A 19192-nucleotide genomic window follows, 5' to 3' on the forward strand; every position below is an offset into this window, starting at 1 on the left:
AAAAAAAAAAGGCAGAAGAAGATAGACATTACCGTTCTTTTTGTGACAGGGGTTGCTTACACCCTCTGGCTGGAGTTTACCATCGTAAACTTTACCAGCAGCCCTCACACAGCCCTGAGCTGGCTCACGTGGGCAGCACACGCACAGGGGTGGCTGCAGCACACAACTTACCTGTCCTACCATCCCAGAGGCACAGCGACAGCCCAGGGCTTTGCTTGGGCACCTCACCTAAGTGCTCCTTGCACAGCTGCACCGAGAGCTGGCAGCTGCTCCGGGGTCTTTTTGAAAGCAGGAATTGAAGTGTGTAAGTGCCTCAGCACTGTCATTTTCAGGAAAGTTGTAGTTTCCAGTTTAAATAGTCAGGGATTGAATAAAGTCCTTCGACAGCATATTAATATCAAATGAGAAAACTGCAACTTGCCACAAGGTTTGCCTTCTAAATGCAGCAGCGTTTCCCATAAATCTTTACACTGCCTCTCCAATGTCTTATGGCAAGTTTTCCATTTTAAAACAGGTAAATATCATAGTTCATTTCCATTAGATAGTCACACGCACGGTTGGTTTTATTCTTAAAGTCCAGCAAAATGAATGGGACAAATAAAAGATCTGAACTCCTCCCAGCTGTGTCAGCACTCACTCCCAGCACAGACTGCCCTTCAGCATCACTCAGAGAGGGAGCGTGCAGGGAGCCATGCCTGGTACCTCTGACAGATGGAGATGCCACAGCAGCTCAGCTGCTTCAAGCAGCCTGTGTTGCTGAACACCACATCCTCCAGCAGAACAATAATGTTGCTTTCAACCACTGCCACACACAGAGGACACCATCTCCAAGGGAGAGAACACTGAGTTACGAGGTCTCTCATTCTGTGCTCTGTCTTGTCTTGAACATGAAGCAGAGAAAACATACAATACAAACCCACCTTTTAAAGGTTAACCAAAGGAGACAGAGGGGCTGAGTTCACTTTTGCATCTCAGTTGACTCTATTTGCCAAACATAAAACTACTATGGCAAAATCAGACCCTAGACTTCCATCTGCAGCAGATGAGGCACACAATGATTAATACTGACCCCAAGAAAAAGTGAACAGATCAAATTATAGTGTTTGTTTACAGAGACAGCTCTCTTCTCTCTCCACTGTCCATAAACCTCTATGAGAATGGTTCCCTTTTCTTTCAAATTGGATGAGGCAGTTTGTTTCACATCAAGAACTTTAAGGTTCTGGAAACACAATAATCTGAATGATTAAATGCAAAAGAAATGCATAAATTATTTAACAGTGGACTTCAAACACATCAATTTGAAACAGACCTAAAACTTCTCAGTGAATTATGTTACCAGGTGTTTACATGCTAGCATGTATTCTACCCAGTATTCTCCTGTATGCACTGCTTGCTTACTAAATACACCTATCTGGGAGGAGTCAAAAGCAACTAAGAAACAGAAGACCATCCAGTTTAAGCTCAGAGTGCCTCCATTGACTGCATTTAAGCAGAAGACCCATTAGTTATGGTTCATCAGAAAACCTGTACTTCATCTGAAATACCAAATACAGCCAAAAGTCCATTTTCTGAAATGTATCAAGATGGGAAAGAATAAAGGATTTTCCTTAACGTCGATGTTTTAATGATTTATCAAGGATCACAGAGTGCTGTAGAGAGGCTTTGGCAAGACTTCTGCTTCCCCTTCCAAACACACTAACTAAATGATGAGCAGGCTTCAGTTCCAACGGTCCGCAGAACTCATCAGGCTCTGAAAGCTACCAAGCTGAGACACAGAACACCAGGCTAAATATTTCCTATATAGCAATCCACTGGATCAGTTTGGGACAAACTTGTGAACACGTCTGAAATACCCCCAGGATATGAAAGGAAAACCAGCAATGTTTCCAAATGGCTTTGTGTTTCCTGCCCTAGATTGGGTGTGCAATGGCAGTGACAGGTGAACAAGCACTTACTAGGAAAGGCTGCATTTCCCCTCTACCACACTAGCCTTCTCTGACCAATAAAAAGCATGTTTTGCAGTACAGCAAGCCATATTAGTCCATGTATGAAATAACGCACTTCGTGGCACTGCACAGACTTTTAAACGGCTCTATATGCAACGCAAAGTTGCAGGCTTGGGTATCTCTGTGAAAGCAAGTAAAGTAATAATAATATTATTAAATATAAGTCATAGCACCTTTGGCATTTTTGTCCAAATAGACTTCAACATAAGACGTAGGGACATAGCCCTCCTCGTCTTCGTTCCTTCGGATTCGTGTCCACCCATCACCTTTGTCTTCTTCTATTACATACAGCATTTCTCCTTCTGCTACAGAAATTGTTCCTTCATTCTGACCTGAAAGACAAAGTAACAAGGATGTTAAGCTGCCCTGCACAGTAAGAACCACAGGTGGAGTAGGGGATGCTCATGGCACGCAGGAACAAAGAGCTGGCATCCTTTGTCGCATCACTAGAAGTGTGAACAAGAACATATGATTCTGGAGACAACCAGGGTTGGTTATCTCCAGAACTGGAGGGTACAATCTAAGAAGGAACATGATTCTGACATAAGAGTTGCCATCAGAAATGCCAGCACCACCATGAGAAAGAAGTCATGTTATCATTAAGCTGAACCTCACGACTATTCTTGTAGCTCATGTCCAGCTGTTACAGCTCCTCTGCTGGAAAGCAGTGATTGCAGGCCAGACATTTAAGTACCATAGGCAGGCTACAACTATAAGGCATTAATATAACATTAATAAGAACTTACTTCAGCTGAGTATCATAACCCTAAGCTATGTAACCCTTACATAAGTTTGTCCTCACAGCAGAACTCCCAAACATGTAACACATTTTTCTACCATAACATGCTCAGGTGATAACACAGCTTAAGCTTAGCCCCCCAGCTAAAAAATTCTCCTAGGAACCTTCGGTAAGAATGGGATGAAGTACACATCACAGACAATTTTATTCCCTCACTATTTCTCTCTACCACCGTGAGGATGCACAACTCTAGATTTGGCTCTTCTTGCAGAAGCCCTGCAAAATGCAAGACAAATCACTGCCCTAGAGCCACCAGAAAACAGAATAAAGCCAAAGCCTCACTCACTCCTTCTTTGTCTATTTAAGCACTGCAGAGGTTAAATGAAGGTTTCCCACTTGTCGTAGGAAGCAAACAAAGCAATAAGTAAAAGAAGAGTAAAGACTGAATGATACCTTCAAATGTATAGAGAGCTTTACATGTTCCTATGGTTGGTAGTGGTTCTTCATCGTCAAATTCATCGTCAAAATCTGTTGCAGGTACTTTCATCTCAGTCTCCTGACTTTGCTCTTCTGTGTAACTGCCATCTGGGCTGCTCAAGAGAGGAAAATACAGAGCAACTATAGCGACCAGCCTCAGGAGCAGGGAGGGTGGCTTGTTTACCCAGCACTTGAGGCAAGGTGAGCAACTCCAGCTGGAGCAGCTCAGCAATTCCACAGAACGGTCAGGACAGGCTGTTACCATTAGCAGCTGTTGTAATGGGATGGTTATTTTTCTCTCCATAATAAAAAGAACCTATCACACTTGCCTTCACAGCAGTGACTGCAGGGGCCATTATACTTAGAAAACCGGCTCATAAGGTTGTTGGAATATTCTATAAGGCTAAAACTAGTATGCAGAGCTCGTCACAGAGCACCTGCCTTCAGCCTGGCCACAAGTCCTGAATACTGCAGAGCAAGTTTTCCTGGCGATGCAGCTAAAGAAAGCAAGTTCAGTTATCAGCCCAAACAAGGCAGCTCTGTACAGATACTGTACCTCTCCCGGTCCTGTGCACAGCTGTTCACTGCTGAAGTGTTCTGGGCTTCATACAGCCCGCTCTGCCGCCGGGCCTGCTCAGTCCGCGAGGGCAACCGGCCCTCCACCTCGGCCAGCCAGCCCTGCCATTGAAAAGCAGCAGTGTCACATCACTGGAGCTTACACTCACAACAGGACATGCTGCTACTCCAGGCACAGTGAAGGAAGACGTGCAGCAGCTTATGGTAGCCTCAGTAATATCAGGAGAAAAGCTGGGGAGGTTTTCAAATGGGAAAGCAAGCAATCGATGGTAAAACAAATGACTGTGAGGAACAACATGAACAGGCTGTGTATCTTCATGTTTGTGGCCCAGCTTATAGAGTGAAGCCTTTCCTCAGTCCTATAATCCTTCTGGTGTTAATTGTAATGGGATACATTTCTAATGGATCCTGGTATTCCAAATACTGCTCGTGCTTTTGAGGTTCCTGTTAATGGCAGACTGTTCCTTAAAACATGTATCATCTGATGGCTTCTGACTTGCTGTTAGACTTTAAATGGTGTTTCCCACTTACATTCCTCCAATTTTCCACAGTCATCTGTAGTCTGATGATTGTCATTATTTAAGCAAGCATCTGAACCTCTCTGGGCAGTCTAGAGAATCCTGCATTTTATCTCCTCCTCTACTTGGCATAGATTTCTGGGCAATTTAAAGAGCACTGCTGTTGGCTGACAATCACAAGCGACGGTGCTTATTTATGTTACAGAAATAGGCTCAAAGATCTCAATTAATGTAAGTGATTAAGTAGCACTTCTCCATACACAAAAATGGATTGAAGCGTTTTCTTTCTATCTGGAAAAGCACGGAAGCACCTTACTTAGAAGTGTGCATACGCTGAGCTACTTTTCATCAAAGATGTGTGTACTCATTGAGACCAACATCACATTTACACCCCTCCCCATACCTCAAATTTCTGCACTTCTAATCGTAGCTTTTCAATGTTCTGTTCAAGTTCTGACAATCTGTGGTCCACACTCGCTGCGTCTCCCATCTGTGGGTTCTTGATATACACATCTTTCATTTTTGTTAAGGCATCTCTGAGAGACAGAAGAAAAACAGAAGTTCCTAAATGAATATCATCCCAGTTTTGGGGGGAGACAGACAAACAGTTGCATCATTCTTCTCCATCGTGGGCTGAAATCCAATTGAGTAACTGGGACAAAGAGCTGCATGCAGACATAATAGTAACAGAAATGGAGTGATAACCAGAAACTCTCGCCCTGCCTGTTGCATTTTGCCTTTTGCAAAGCTGATAGTTTGGAAGATATTTATTTCACACTGCTTAAAAGGAAGCTGAATCCAGATGGTTTGCATTTGTCACAGCGCAGCACAGATGGACCTTGGCCCACATAACGCGACCCTGCATCCTGTTAAGCTACACTATATTTGTACCAGACTGTTTCTGGGGGCTGTGTTTCATATCAACCCAGATGCCAAATGCCTACGGTTTCAGAGATGTTAATATTAGGGCCCACTATGATGAATGCAGTACCACAAGACCAGTGCTGATATAATACATGCACGAATCCCTCAGGGAAGCCTGCGGAGCTTTCACTGCCAGCAATGCGCTGCCTTTGACCTGGAGCAAGTTGAACTTAGGGAAAAAGTTATCTGCACGATGAACGTTTCAGAGCTTAGAGATGGATGGACTTACGAGCTGATTTCCTGTATTTCTGCCACAGCCATTCAGCTTTTCTCTAGGCATTACTTGGGGGGAAAAAGGTTAATGTCAGTCCCACGACTCAAGTTAACGCTCTTTATACTTTGGAATTTCCCACCAAACTCCTGACAATTGCAATCCTGTGCCTGCTTTTGCTTTGTGCAGAGAAAATGAGAAAAAGTGTGGGTGGCAAGGAAGTGGGACTGCTCTGTGGTTGAAACCCTAAGGGACAATATTGCAAACATGAGTCACGATGATTACTACTCTTTAACCCCTACTTAACTGCTGGTGTTAATTCCCCAATCACATACTATGCTCATTTTAAAATAGCATAATTTTAGTCAGATTTCATATCAGATTTTTACACTGGGTTACCTCAGAGTCAATACAGAAGGGTAAATCTGTACAGAAAGAAATGCAAGTTACCAAAGAAGAAAAAAGCTATGGAAAGTAATGTAACCACGTGCAAACTTCCTTTCTCATTTATGATATAAGTGATGAAAATAAAACAAAATAAAATGATGAAAAAAAGTCTGTCAGCAAACCAAAATTAACAGGTTCTTCAAAGCAATCTAGCAGAAAACACAGGCACATCCATGTAAATGTGAAGCAGTGTTTTGGGATGGACTAACAGCAGTGAGGCTGAGTCTTAAAATCACTCTGGAGAAGTTCTGTTTTTTTGTGTGCTGCATTTTTAATGCAATTGCAGGAGCCAGAATGTGAACAAACACTGAAAGCAACAAATACAAGCTGCCAGAATCAATAGAAAGCATGTAACTAAAATGGTCTTGTTCTCAACCACAGTGATAAACAAAGCCTTGTAGAAAAAGCATCCACAAAAGCACTGGACTCGTATTTCCTGCTCCCAGGAAATGTATGCTACAGATCAGAGTCTTAAGATACACACCAAACAATCAGCACTTTGGACAATGTTTCAAGCTCATAATAGCCTCATTTGCTGGGATATACCCACGATCACATTTGCCCATCAAACATTTGCAGGTGATCTGCTTAGTGTTGAGAGGTTTATGGCTGTAACCCTGATTGAGACCACGTTTACATCCTGTACTTACTAAAACCAATCAAACAACAAGCAAACAACCCCCCACCAGCACCCCCCATTCATCAGTAACAGATCACATCACACACACACACAAAAATATCTGTGTACCCAACAGCAATCTTCGCCTTGCTCATGACTAGACTGCTACTTTCCTGCAAGGGAGCTCCGACTTACATCAGCCAAAATTAAATAACTGATTACAGAAGACATTTTTAGCAATAAACAAACTTTGTGTCTTCTCTTGGAAGAGCACCTTAGAAAACACTACATCCTTATTTTTATCAGTTCTTACGTTTTAGTTGTTTCAGTTGATCTATTCATTTTCCATTGGAGGAGTTGGCTTACCTTTGATCCATCTCCTTCTGAATGTCTTTGTTTAGCTCATCGACTTTTTGCTGAAGTTTCTTTCTTCTTTGTTCAGGTGGGAGATTGCTGAAGTCCTCTGGCCCAGCTCCCTGCAGAGTGGAATGGAGGGAAAAAAAAACAAAACAATCAGAGTCTACACGAATCCTTCAAGACTGCATTTTGAAAATAGCTCACAAATCTGTGAAGCAATCACAATGGTCTGAAGCATTGTTATCATTTGTACTATGAGTTGTCAGCCCCTGAATTGTCAGGAATCAGAATGCCTAAGAAACAAGCCCAGGACCACGTACCACTTCCTTACCAAGTGGCTAATGGGAGATCAGCAAGAATGCAGGAATTCAGTGGCAAAGCTACTTTTAACCATAGCTAACACCAGATTTTACTTAACAGGATCTCATTTCCCTTGGAAAGCTAATTTTTCCTGCTTTTCCCTACTCCTAGACACAGCATCCCCCTGAAAGCAGTTGCTAGCTTCTACTCCTGTGTCATAATCATGTTTCTTGAGCATACTATTAATTGCTGGCCTGCTCTTACTGGTGGGTGTCCAACCTTCTGGCTTGCCTGGGTCACACTGAGTGAAGCAAAATTGTCTTAGGCCACACATAAAATATATAAAATAGTTGATGCATATAACAAAACTGCTTACATTTGTTATATATTTTTTTAATTAAAACATTAAAAAAAGAGCAGCAAAAATGAAACTAGTGGGATATTTGACCTTGTTTTTGTGAAACTAATGCAACAGCCTGGTTTGACGGAAGTGGTTGCAGTTCTTAGTTCTCAATGTGTTTGTCAGATTTTTCATTAATTATTATTGTCCCAGTGCATCATCCCTGACTGCTCTGATTTTGTATAGCAGGTAGACTTACAACTAGTTGAATCACAAAAGAATGGAGGTCTCGTACATAAGCTAGAATTTGCACACGTTTCTCTCGTCTTGGTGTTCGCTTGTTTCACGTCCCATTTCTAAGGAGAAGTACTGGCATACGTGAAAAAGAAAGGGGCAAAATACAAAGCTGAGCACCCAAATTCAATAGCCCATCCGCTTACTGAAAGGCTGTGAGCCAAGCTGAAACATTAGTCTTACTCAAATGCCAAATATCTCTCTTAGGGGAAAGTGATTTAGGGGACGCTTTGCCACAAAGACTGCCCATGAGACCCTTCAGTCCTGTGCTGAACGTGCACTCTTTTTCTGCATTTGCAGAACGTTTGCTATTTGTAACGAAGGCATGTGGGTGTCAGAGGGATGGAGGACCACTCCACGCAGGTCACCTCCTCCACCTCCTCCTGTTTAATTTCAGTAAAGCAGAACAGGACTTAATGAAAGTGCTGCCACATTCGTGTTCAGTAGGAATGAACAGATGCATCTCAGTCGAGGCCTGATCTCGTGCGTAACAACACATCAATTTCCATTTTGTGAGACAAAGGGAAAGCAAATCTAACACAATGCAAGAAACAAGTTAAACTAATTCTAAATCAGTAGCCACGTGCAGTCCTGAGAGTTCTGAATTACTGCTCACATTGCTGTGCGTGGCATGGGAGATTTCTATTTTAATTCATTCTTGAATGCTGGCAGCGTTTGCTTTGCAGTAACTCCCACATCACATTAGACTGTTTCAGTACATTCTACAGTCAGCCTGCATGCTAAACCCATACATATCTTCTTAAGGCAAAGCATCTGGATGTAGGTTTGTAAATAAATGAGCAGTTAACAGAAAGACTGCATAAAATATTCTTTTCAGAAGAGAAAGAGATGCTTGAAAACATCCTCAGTTATACCAGATGTATTCAAAGCAATTTGGATAAGCTCTTCCTTTTCTATACTTCATTTCAATTGAAAGCTCTAGGCCAGATTAAATTCAGTATTTGTGCCCACAATGCTTCAGACCAAAGCATCAGCGTTGTGTAGAAATGCATGCCTGAGACTGGGTGAACTCACAGAGACTTCATTCCATGCTTGATAACTTCCCATCTGAACAGCAGCTACAGGTCCTCCTCCAGCAGGAAGAGGCAAGGAACAACTTTTGCACATGGTAGGCACATTGCATGCTCTCAAGCAAAAGATGCTGGAATCATCTGTCATGCTGTAAACATTGCTCATGTTTTCTAGAAATACACATCATCTTGATTTGTGCAATTCTTGGGGGAAGGCCAGGTCAGCTGGGGGGGACATTCCTACACATGTGCAGGCTTAGCTCAGCTACACTACACAAAAACAAGTGGAAATTCTTGGTATAAACACTTGGGACTAATAGGTCAATGGACTGCAATAGCCAAAAGAAGGAGGTTTCCAAGTGAGCCAGAGATTTCCACCGTTCCCCACTTCTACCACAGGTCTTCAGAAGTGCAATATTGCAAATGAAGAGCAGTGAGTGACTGCGTTGTGCAGGCAGTAGTAGGGCCCCAAAGCTCTGCAGGCACACCACAGCTACCCCAGGTAGCTTCCAAGGCAGACACCTCTCCTCAGAACAGGCTGCTAGGAACAGAACAGGTCCAAAATGATAAATCCATGGACAATGTGTATGTAGGGAGGATTAACAGGGAAGGAGCACCTAAGGCAGTGACTGGTGAGGAAAAAGAAAACTTCCAAGCTAATGCAATTAAGGAGCTGCAGATCTTCTGAAGCTCTACCTGCCACCAGTCACCGTGGCTCTGGAATTCGTGCATGAACTGGGGCAGAACAGCTGAGTTCCCCTGGGATCACAAGGGGCAAAGGAACACCGGTGATCTACCAGAGACATACTGAGGTCTCAAGCAGCACAGTACCTGCAATATCAAGTTCAGCCCAATTTGCTTTCCCAAATAGGTCCACCCATTCCCTTTCCAACTCAGTAAGCGTTACCTTACCGTAGCTCAAGCAACCTTCCCAGCTGCATCCGAGATCGAATTTGGGGTTCATACACATAACATTATTTGCAAATTCAAATCAGACTGAGTTAACCTTGTTGGTTACGGTTAACAGAATTTTAATTATTATTAGTTATTCTGAAGGACTACATAGGGCTGTAAAATGTAGGCGACCATGGTGCAGATTGCCAGTAAACACCTGGACACAGAAAGCAAACTCTGTGCCTATGTTACAGTCACACCAAATACATGCATTTCTCTATGGAAAAAGTCCAAACAGATCTTGATTTCTTTTAACGTCTCAATTTATACTTACACAGTAACAGAATTACTTGATACTGTTTTTCTACATTTTCATAGCCCTAGATTACAAAAATGAAAGCTAAACTATGTATTAGAATTAATTTTTTAGCAGCTTATTAGAAAGACTGAGTTTCGATCACCTCTATTAGACTCCAGACCTGTGTATTCAGAGTTATCTGATAAACAGCAAAAAAAAGCAAACAAAGAAGAAACAAATTTAACAATTTCAGCGTCATGTCATACGTGGCACAGTGCACATTCAAACACACACAGAGTTGTGATTAAAACACAGGACAGGCATGCTGAAAATGTGCTTACCAGCTTGAGAGAAAGCTTCATGTAAAAATTGGAGAGATACAGGGCGGGGGAAAAGAGAAAAAAAACAACAGAGCATCAGTAGAAGAGGAACTTTTCAGAGTGCTGTTCCAATAACACGACACACATCCCCCTCGCCGGATGGGTAACACTGACAGATCTGTGCAAAAGTTCACAAGAGGGCCCAGCAGCACTGGGCAGCTGCCGTGGCCTCGCCTGGAGCAGAGCTGGGAGCGCAGTGCTGCCTGCTGCTTCTGTGCTGCAAGCAGAGCTCTGCCTGCCCTGCCTCAGTACTGCTGCTGCAAGAGGGATTTTCTCATTCAATTTCGAGTTGCAAAACAAATTTTGAATTGCAAAAGAAAACAAAACACCTGTAAATGCGTGCAAGTCACTTCGGACCGAAAACGTGCTGAAATGCAGGAGCAGGGAAGGACAGCACCTAGCTGCAGGTAGGAAGAGGTATGGCACTGCTCCTGCTGCTAAAGCCTCGCTGGGGCCTCTGGTCATTTCCAGGAGACAAAGCCCAGCTCACAGGCATGTGTCCAAACGACTGTACTCCCAGATTGCCTCTGCTGCTGCACACAATGCTTTCTGGGCAGCCACTGAAGCCATTTGGTGTTCTTGAACAATTCATACAGATACTTATCTCAAACTTATTTTGGCCACACGGTCAGACAAGGTCGGGACCAAGAATAAGGGGAAAAAAACCTCTTCACGCCAAATTGATTCTATGGCAGCACAGCAAGACGTTTTTGAAGCTACTTAAATGATACACGTGACCCAGTCCCCAAAGGTTAGCACATCCCCTGGTGCAGAGCTAAAACATTATCTTCTAGCTAGTCTGGGAAAGGAAGAGAGTGCAAAAAGAGAGGCGTACATTAAAAAAATAACCTACACAGCAGCACAGCTTGCCTCTGTGCTACATCACCTACACGTTGGGCTCTGAGCAGTGCTGGAGGGCCTCAAACTGAAAGGTGAACAAATGTGTTCAGGCAGTCAACCACCAGAACTACCAGAGCTCTCTTCCAGTGCTGGAAGATGTTATTTACGTTATTTCCAAGAGATTGGAGCCTACCAGTGCCTTTCTGCTCCGTGCCAAGGAGCACCAGCTACCTGCTGCTCAAGGTACAAAACCAGACTGAAGGGAGAATGAAAACTGCACTCAGGCTTCCAGCAGCCCTCGCTGTGACTGTGCTGCCAGCTCTAATGGTGCAATGAGCTGCTAAATGCAGAAGTGCACGTGCTCTGTGCCAAAGACAGCTGACGTGTGAAAATGGGAAAACATCTCTTGCCCCAGGCCATAATCTGTTGTCAGACTTCTGCACACCTTGCCATTCAAGAGTTCTCTAACAGTAGCACTGACAGCTCCTGGATACACAGCTCTCACAAACAGGTGCTCCGTTTTTAGCAAGAGTTCTTTTGGGATGGATTTAAAATAAAGGTGGCTCGACACCTATGATGTTTTTGACAGCCTGCTCAAGAAATACTCAATTTTTAAATAAGATTGTCATTAGTCAGCAGGAATACGTATCAATAATTCAAGGAAAATATACAGCCTTAACATTAACAGTGAACTATTCCATTGGAACTGATACATCAAGTGACAATGCAGCAGTTCAGCTTCCCTCTGAAGTTCAGTCTATCAGCACAGAAACGCTCAATAATCACAATGCAGTAAAGAAATTTACTCTTAGCTACGAGGCCATTGAAAAACCAAACCAATCAATTTGAGAGAAGAATCGCAGGAGGAGGAGAGAGAATGAGCTAAAACATAATGCAGAAGAAATTCAGTGCAGGCAGCTTTTGTTTGCATATTATCTTTAGCATTCCTGTGAACTTTAGCATAGACATGATCAGCACAAACTGAGATCCTACATATATACAGACAAGACTGATGGTGCAGAGGAAATATTTACCTATGAAGCACTCTATAGAGGCACAGATGTATGCTACATGCGCTGATGTCTAAACACTAAGTCTAAAGGCACTGCACTACTGCAGGGAACCATCTGCATCACGGCTATTCTGCTGTAAAGTCAGCAAATTTCAGAGATTATACACATTGTGTGCCCAATTCTTGCACTGTTAATTAGGTACGACAAAAATAGAGAACTTATTAAGAGCATTTCCAAAGAGAACATGGGGATTGTTACAGCCAGTACGAGTAAAGCAGATCACAGACAATGAAATGCTGAAATAAGTCATATTCACAGCTTTCCATTTCTGAAATGCGTTGATAATTTTACACGACAGTGATTCCATTTCTATAAACAAATATAGGCAGACTGAAAGTAAATCTGCATTAAACATTCACTGAATAGCTGCTTTTGCCCATTCTGTTGGGTTTTCACAATGATAAGCTTGCTCACAGCTCCTGGACGAGGAGCATTTTTCCCCTCAAAATGATCAAATAAATCGCATTGCTACAAAATGAACAAATCTGTTTCAAGCTGCCAATTTAGAACAAGTCTTGCAGGGAAAAAATGAAGAGCCTAAGAGCCACAAGCTTCAATAACACATGAGAGAGCATGAAAGCAGCAGGTCCATGTGTTATTGGACAGTCACAGACAGACACTAACCTCACTTACAGAAATCGGGGTTGAAATAAATCACTGCATTTCCAGACAGCCCAAAGGTAAATTTCTTTCTCAGTGCTCCTGCAGCAATCCACCCCATACAATGCTTTCGCCGGGTATCAGATTTAGAGGTCACAGACGTTGATTGCATGAGCTGTCACTGTCACAGAGAGCTCAGGGAAGTTTCTCAAAGCTCGCAGAGTGCTCTGCCACCACGGCCAGGGATGCGTCCCCAGGCTCATACAAGGGGCTGGCTCATGATGGTCAAACTGCATTCGTAAAGTCATTTAGAATAAATGCAAGGAACCCACCTGGAGCACTTCTACGTAGAAGAGATTTGCTGTAAAAGCAGCTCAGCTTACAAGCTAACAAATATAGAATATAATTTTTCGTTTCTGTTTATTTTACAGCCAAACACACTTTAAACGGTTCCAAGAGGAGTGTGAATTTCAGCATTTCCAGGCCTAGCAGACAAGTCTCTCCTGCTCTTCACACAGTCAGCTGCAGCTTGCCTCTCACCAAGTCTGCAGTTTCCCATTTCTTTTCCACAAAGCACATTTCCACAGCACACTCTCGGGGCGTTGTAAGTGGGGTTAGCGACTGTGCAGCAACGGTATGGGCTGATCACACCATACGTGGACTTACAACGTATTCCCTAGCCTCAATGGCACACGTGGGTGTCCCTAAAGTCCTCTTCATGAGTTCTTTGTGAAAATACAAAGACTGTGTCTGCTGGTGAGTCAGCAAGAGAAAACACATGAGTTACGGTGGAGACCAGCAAAGCACCCGTGTTTACTGCTTCTACAGCAAAGACAGCTCGGTGTTTGATAGCTTTTAAGTGCAAAGTGGAAACTTGCAGATGCTCTGAGAGCATTAATCGAGTTCGGCACTTTTATAACACTTAGATCTCGTATTCTTAAAGGCTAGCTTAAACATGCCATGCCAGATAAAATCTCTCTGCTAAAATAACCTTGGTTTTCCTGAGCCCACCCGCCCCAGCCCCGGTGTTTTGGCACACACACACTTGCATTACAACACAGAGCACTCCCTTGGGCAGGGAACACAGCAGGTGAGGGGCTGGTGTGGTCTGGTTGGTGTTTGTGCACAATCACGGCAAAACCAGGTCGTGGTCAGGGCTACAGGTATCAGGAAAAAGTGCACAGGGCATCACAGAAATGAGACAGGATGGAAAGGGAAAACGTTAACTGATGCAACGGAAATGAAGTTACATTGCAATGAGGTCAACAACTTCCACTTAAAAAGGAAACCACAAAAAATCCCCTCCATCGGACCCTATGGGGCTGTGTGGGCAGCGACAGCAGCATCTGTGCCTCTGCTCCCAGAGCCACCTCCTGTCTGAGCACAGCCCAGAGTCCGAATGACGACATGAAGCAACTCAGCTCAATGTACACAATGGTTCAGTGGTGTAAGTTCTACCCCTGGATTTGGTTAGTTCAGAAGTGCTGCTCTTTAAATAAAGGTGCTGATGTTACTGCCGGTGTAGCAATAAAGGAAAAACACAAAATTAATTTCAACTAACAGAATACTATGTTTCCTTTGTCCTCAAAATGGAATTAGAAAAAGCAGAGCAAGCATAAATGAAATTATGACTTATGTAAGTGGTTCCTCATTTTTGTACTCTTCTGGATTTTACTTCCCTAAAGAGGCAGAGCTGATTTTAAGCACTGACTTTTTTTTTTTTAATTAAAGAGTTATTAGAAACAGTAAGGAAAACAAAACCCTTGTGTAGACTTTCCCCTCTTTTAGCTCAGATCTTCTGTAAGCACTGTAACGGGTTCTTAATCATTCCTCATAATGGACATTTCTGCTTTTGGGGTTAGAAGAAAGTAAGTTTGATGAAAATAGGAGAACATGATTAGAAAACCACAGACACTGACAAGTGTCAGCACCAACATCAGTTCTGTTGTTTTTCTTTCAAACAGAGCAGGATTTCATGCTGGCAGCGATCACTGGTACTGCTGTTGGTGCATTAACCTCACATCTGCCATTCAGATATCTGCTTCCTTCCACGGAAGCAAAACTCAATGGATTTTTAGATTGAGAGCAAAACTAAAGCCAGATTGCAGGACATAACGTTACACACACAATTCAACAGTCACCAGTGCCTTTTCCACTTTAGCTTTGTAATCTCTCTTTCCAAATGTAACAGAAGATGCTAAAGCAAAACTTGGAAGGAAATCACTGAAACACACTGCCACTCACTGCAATCTCAAAAGGATTTATGGAGGAACTGAATGGGGAACTGCCTCACATTCCAAGGACTGGTTACAGTGTGTGGTTCTGCTGTGTTCATCCCATTACACTACTGTTGTTAGGTGTGTTCACATGAAGTAGTGCCTTGCCATCTTCCTCTTCCTTAAACCAGAGACAGAAAGGAGTATGATCCCATGTCCTCTCAATTGTGACTCAGCCCTTTGCAGGCATTAACAGCTCAGTTTATCAGCAAAGCCAGGAAGGATCCTCTTCTTGACAATTTGTTTGAACGATCTAAAATAATCTTAATTACTTAAGTACTTTAAATCTCCCATGGCCACCTGTACTGCAAGGTGTTTGGCTGAACAAAACCAGCACAGGGGCAACATTCAGAGCAAATGAAATTATTCTGTGTCAAAGCCAACCATCCATTACGTTGCACTGTTCTGTTGGCTCCCTGCACGACCTTCCCAGAAGTTGCTTTGCTGATGTATTCCTGTACAGATCAAACACTCTTCTGCACAGACAGCTTCTTCCTACCTCCTCCTCTCTCATTTCTTTGGTAAGATCTCAGTGCAGCATTAGCAACATTACTGCTCGTGAGCAAAATTCAGATGTTCTCGGATCTGGCAGAGGGACAACGAGATGGAGAGGAACCGAGAAAAGGAAATCTTATCAAATGTAATATTGTAAAAGCGGAATTAACCATATTATCCAGCTGTACTGAACATAAGGAGGGCCACATCAGGCAAATTACAACAACTCATCTCTCATCTGACAAACAAATGAGATTGGGGTGCGTCTGGTTAGAATTTTATTTTCGAAGATCGTTAAGCACTTCCATGACCTTTCAGTCTGACGCTGTGTACAACAAAAATCACCAAGGACCTACGAAACATCAACTGCGTTCTCAGAGCAGACAGAACGAGCTGCCAGCTCTTAGCAGCCTCTCCTCCTCCATACTCCTAGATGAACTAAGCGGCCTGAATTCGTCCCTCTGGAAAATGCCACGATGATCTGAACGTTGGCCTCCAACTCTGTTGGATGAGTCAGGCACCAAAACTGTTTACATACAAACATCCTGGTAGCTAACAGGGGAAGGAAATGGAAGAGAAGGAGAACACAGTGAAAAAGGTTCAAATGAAGATTTAGTAACAGCCTTCCTTTTTGCATTTTTAATGAATTTGTCAGCAGAAATTAGAAGGGTTCCAGAGAAAGCTAGAGGAAATTGTTCTCATTATTTCACTTTTCAAACGAACCAACTAAAAGTAACACAGCACAAAGCGTCTGTAAGACTCACTTAGACTTCTCAGACAGCACATAATATTATGTCATTTTTCAGGCAAGTATTAAAAGTCATAACTGCTTATGAGGCCAAATAATAAATAAGAGTTGGTACATTTGAAATAGAAGCTCACGCATTGCCCAAGGAACTATCAGCTGGTATTTTTAGACTGAACTAGAAATATTCAGCATTATTTTAAATAATCAGTGCAGTGAATGGCACTACTGGAGGACTAGGTCACAGTGTCAGCTCCCACCTCCAGCACTGCCTTTCTCTCCATGTGCCTCTCTGCTGCCCCAGACAAACAGGGCTGCCAGCAGCCAGCCCGACCAAGCAGTGCAGGGGCACCTGCTGCTATAGAAGCAGGATGGAAAGGCAACTCCCCCCTGCTTAAAAGCTTAAAAGAAGAGATGTTGTGAACCAAAGTGCAACTGAGGGGAGAAAGCATTTACCAAACCTCCTTAGGACAACTTAGAAACCAGCTGCATCCCCAGTAGAAAGCATCAAAAATGGGAATTTTTGGATCCTACACTGAATACATCATGAAATGGCAGTTCCTTAGAGAAGAACTGAAAACTGCCCTATATTAAAAAAAAAAAAAAACTTTTTTTCTTTAAATTTACTGTCTGTAACCAGACGAGACAAAATACTGTTTATAGCAGTGTTTTCAATTCTCTGTGACTAACCACTGAAGTCCCCCACTGAAATCAGCTTTGTTGTTAAACAACTCCAGTCCTCTTTCCTAAATGTCAGTGCAGTCCTGGAGCAGAATTTGGGCTTTTTTAAGGAGCTGCACTTCCTCAACATTAAAACGTGTTTTTTAGTGCAGGCTGTGAGGTACTGCACACTCGTGTCTCCTTCCTGTGATTTTTATCAATAATGCTTTTAAGGACCCAAACCTCAGAGCCAAAGCAGTGGTACATGAGCAACTTCTGAGTACAGCTGTGCCACATATGGGCTTGCACGAAGAAAAAAACATTCTTTGCTCTATTTCAGGAGAAAAGTATGATGAACTTGCAATGCTGGTGTTGTGTCACAGAAGCTGATTTAGCTCCATCTACACTCAGGTGGATCCCCAAGGTCAGCTGCAGGCTTCCAGCCTCTCTACAACGGAGCAGCACCCAGCTCAGTGCTCCAGCTTCTGGCAGGGAAGGCTCAAACCCCAACCCCTCAAAACCTCCCACCTGTGTTTCAGAGCACGTCTGTCTGACCATCAGCTCTGCACACAGAATACAATTTTGAACCACGTGCACCATAGCACGGGGAAGTGAAAGTCAGTTCAGGCACCAAAAAAATCTGTTGACTTCATAGGAAATGCCAGAAAGATCTACAATTCTGAACAGCGGTGGATGCAGAGCTGCTAAATTCATGACCTGTGACTTGTATGTGAATATTGCTTCAAGTTCAGCTGTTCTTTCTGAACACTGGATCATTCTCCCTCCTTCCAAAAGATAGGAATGGGTAACTTCTATCAGAAACTGTACTTTTTGTGGTTTCGCTGTGGGATTTTTGACTGCAAATGACTTCACAGGTTGGGATTCCTTGGATTTGTCTGCATGTTATGATAAAACACAACGGACTCATCCACCAAACAAACAAAACAAGTTCTTACACAACAGAACGTGCAATATAAAAGCGCAAGAAAGGAAGAAAAGAAAGAAAGAGAGGTATCCAGAGGAGAACTTACCCCGCGCTTTAGGCTCCTGAAGCAGTGGATTTTGGGTTTGGAGGTCATGAACTCGTTGAAGCGATGGGAGAGGGGTTCCTTTTGCTGCTTGGGAGACTGGGGGCCGTTGGGAACAGCAGAGGGTGAGGCAGAGGCAGGGGGAGGAGGAGGGGGCTGATGGGGGGATGTTAAAAGGGACATAAGCTACGTATAAGAGATGGAGAAGTGACAGAATAAAATCAAAATAAAAAGATAAAACACAAAACGAAAATAAGCATCAAAACCAATATTTGAAATTCAGAGAAAAACAATTAAATAATTAAATATTAAAAGGCCATGGTTCAAGAAGTGGGGGGAGAAGTATTTAGAGTTGTGTTAAATGAAGGTATGATAAAATTGAAGATTTTAGTAAGTGATGCAACAGAAGAGTAACAAAGCATTTTGACGGGAAGCTCATGCAGACTCTTCCATGCAGTGCTATCCCTATAAACTGCCCTGCTCTGCTCTGTGGACAACTCGGAATAATGCAAATGGATAGAGCTTACAAATACCTGAATTTAAATGGATCAGATAATGAAGGTACCTTAGTGCCCAGTAGCGTTTCTATTATCTGGAAAACAACAAACCACATTCCTTCCTGCTTTCAAATCATACCTCAGTAACGTGCATCAAACTTCACTTCTACAAACGCTACAAATTTGCTCAGGAGTTGGTCCCATTTTTTTTTATTATTTTTATTTTTTGCTTCTGGCTACACTAATGTAAGCACCAGACAGCCAACTTCTCTCTTCTACCAGCAAGAGGAACGACCCATTTTGATCAGGTAGGCTTTTGGACTATCAGTGTCATTAGTAAAAGTGGTTTGATAAGGGTCAGAGCAAGGGTGAGATCAAAACAGTGAAGCTGCTCTGGGCTTCCATCAGTGTTTCTGTAAACTGATACAGTGCAGTCATCCTGACACATTCTGGTATCCTCAGATGTACGGTGCCATGCATTATGGTGTAAAATATGACAGTGAAATGAAAAAGGTTTAATGGATACGTAAGTTAACATGGTCTTTAAAAAGTCAGCTGCTCAGTTAG

General features: G+C 42.9%; 1 protein-coding gene across 15 annotated transcripts in view; it reads right to left on the reverse strand.

Annotated features, from left to right (window-relative positions):
* The window catches only part of FNBP1 (formin binding protein 1), an 87057-nt gene that overhangs the window by 5410 nt on the left and 62455 nt on the right, over positions 1-19192 (reverse strand). For 5 of the 15 annotated variants that reach the window (XM_031556194.1, XM_031556199.1, XM_019621445.1 and 2 more), the window contains exons 10-16: positions 18132-18314; positions 10373-10387; positions 6884-6993; positions 4720-4852; positions 3779-3900; positions 3199-3338; positions 2180-2338 (exon numbers count right to left, since the gene is read on the reverse strand). In XM_031556194.1, the coding sequence (XP_031412054.1) occupies positions 2180-2338; positions 3199-3338; positions 3779-3900; positions 4720-4852; positions 6884-6993; positions 10373-10387; positions 18132-18314 (862 nt within the window). Of the gene's footprint in view, positions 2339-3198; positions 3339-3778; positions 3901-4719; positions 4853-6883; positions 6994-10372; positions 10388-18131; positions 18315-19192 lie in introns of all 15 variants that reach the window. The other 10 variants (XM_031556197.1, XM_019621449.1, XM_031556195.1 and 7 more) reach the window with 10 other exon arrangements.

This window comes from Meleagris gallopavo, chromosome 19 (assembly GCF_000146605.3).
Source record: "Meleagris gallopavo isolate NT-WF06-2002-E0010 breed Aviagen turkey brand Nicholas breeding stock chromosome 19, Turkey_5.1, whole genome shotgun sequence".
NCBI lineage: Eukaryota > Metazoa > Chordata > Aves > Galliformes > Phasianidae > Meleagris > Meleagris gallopavo.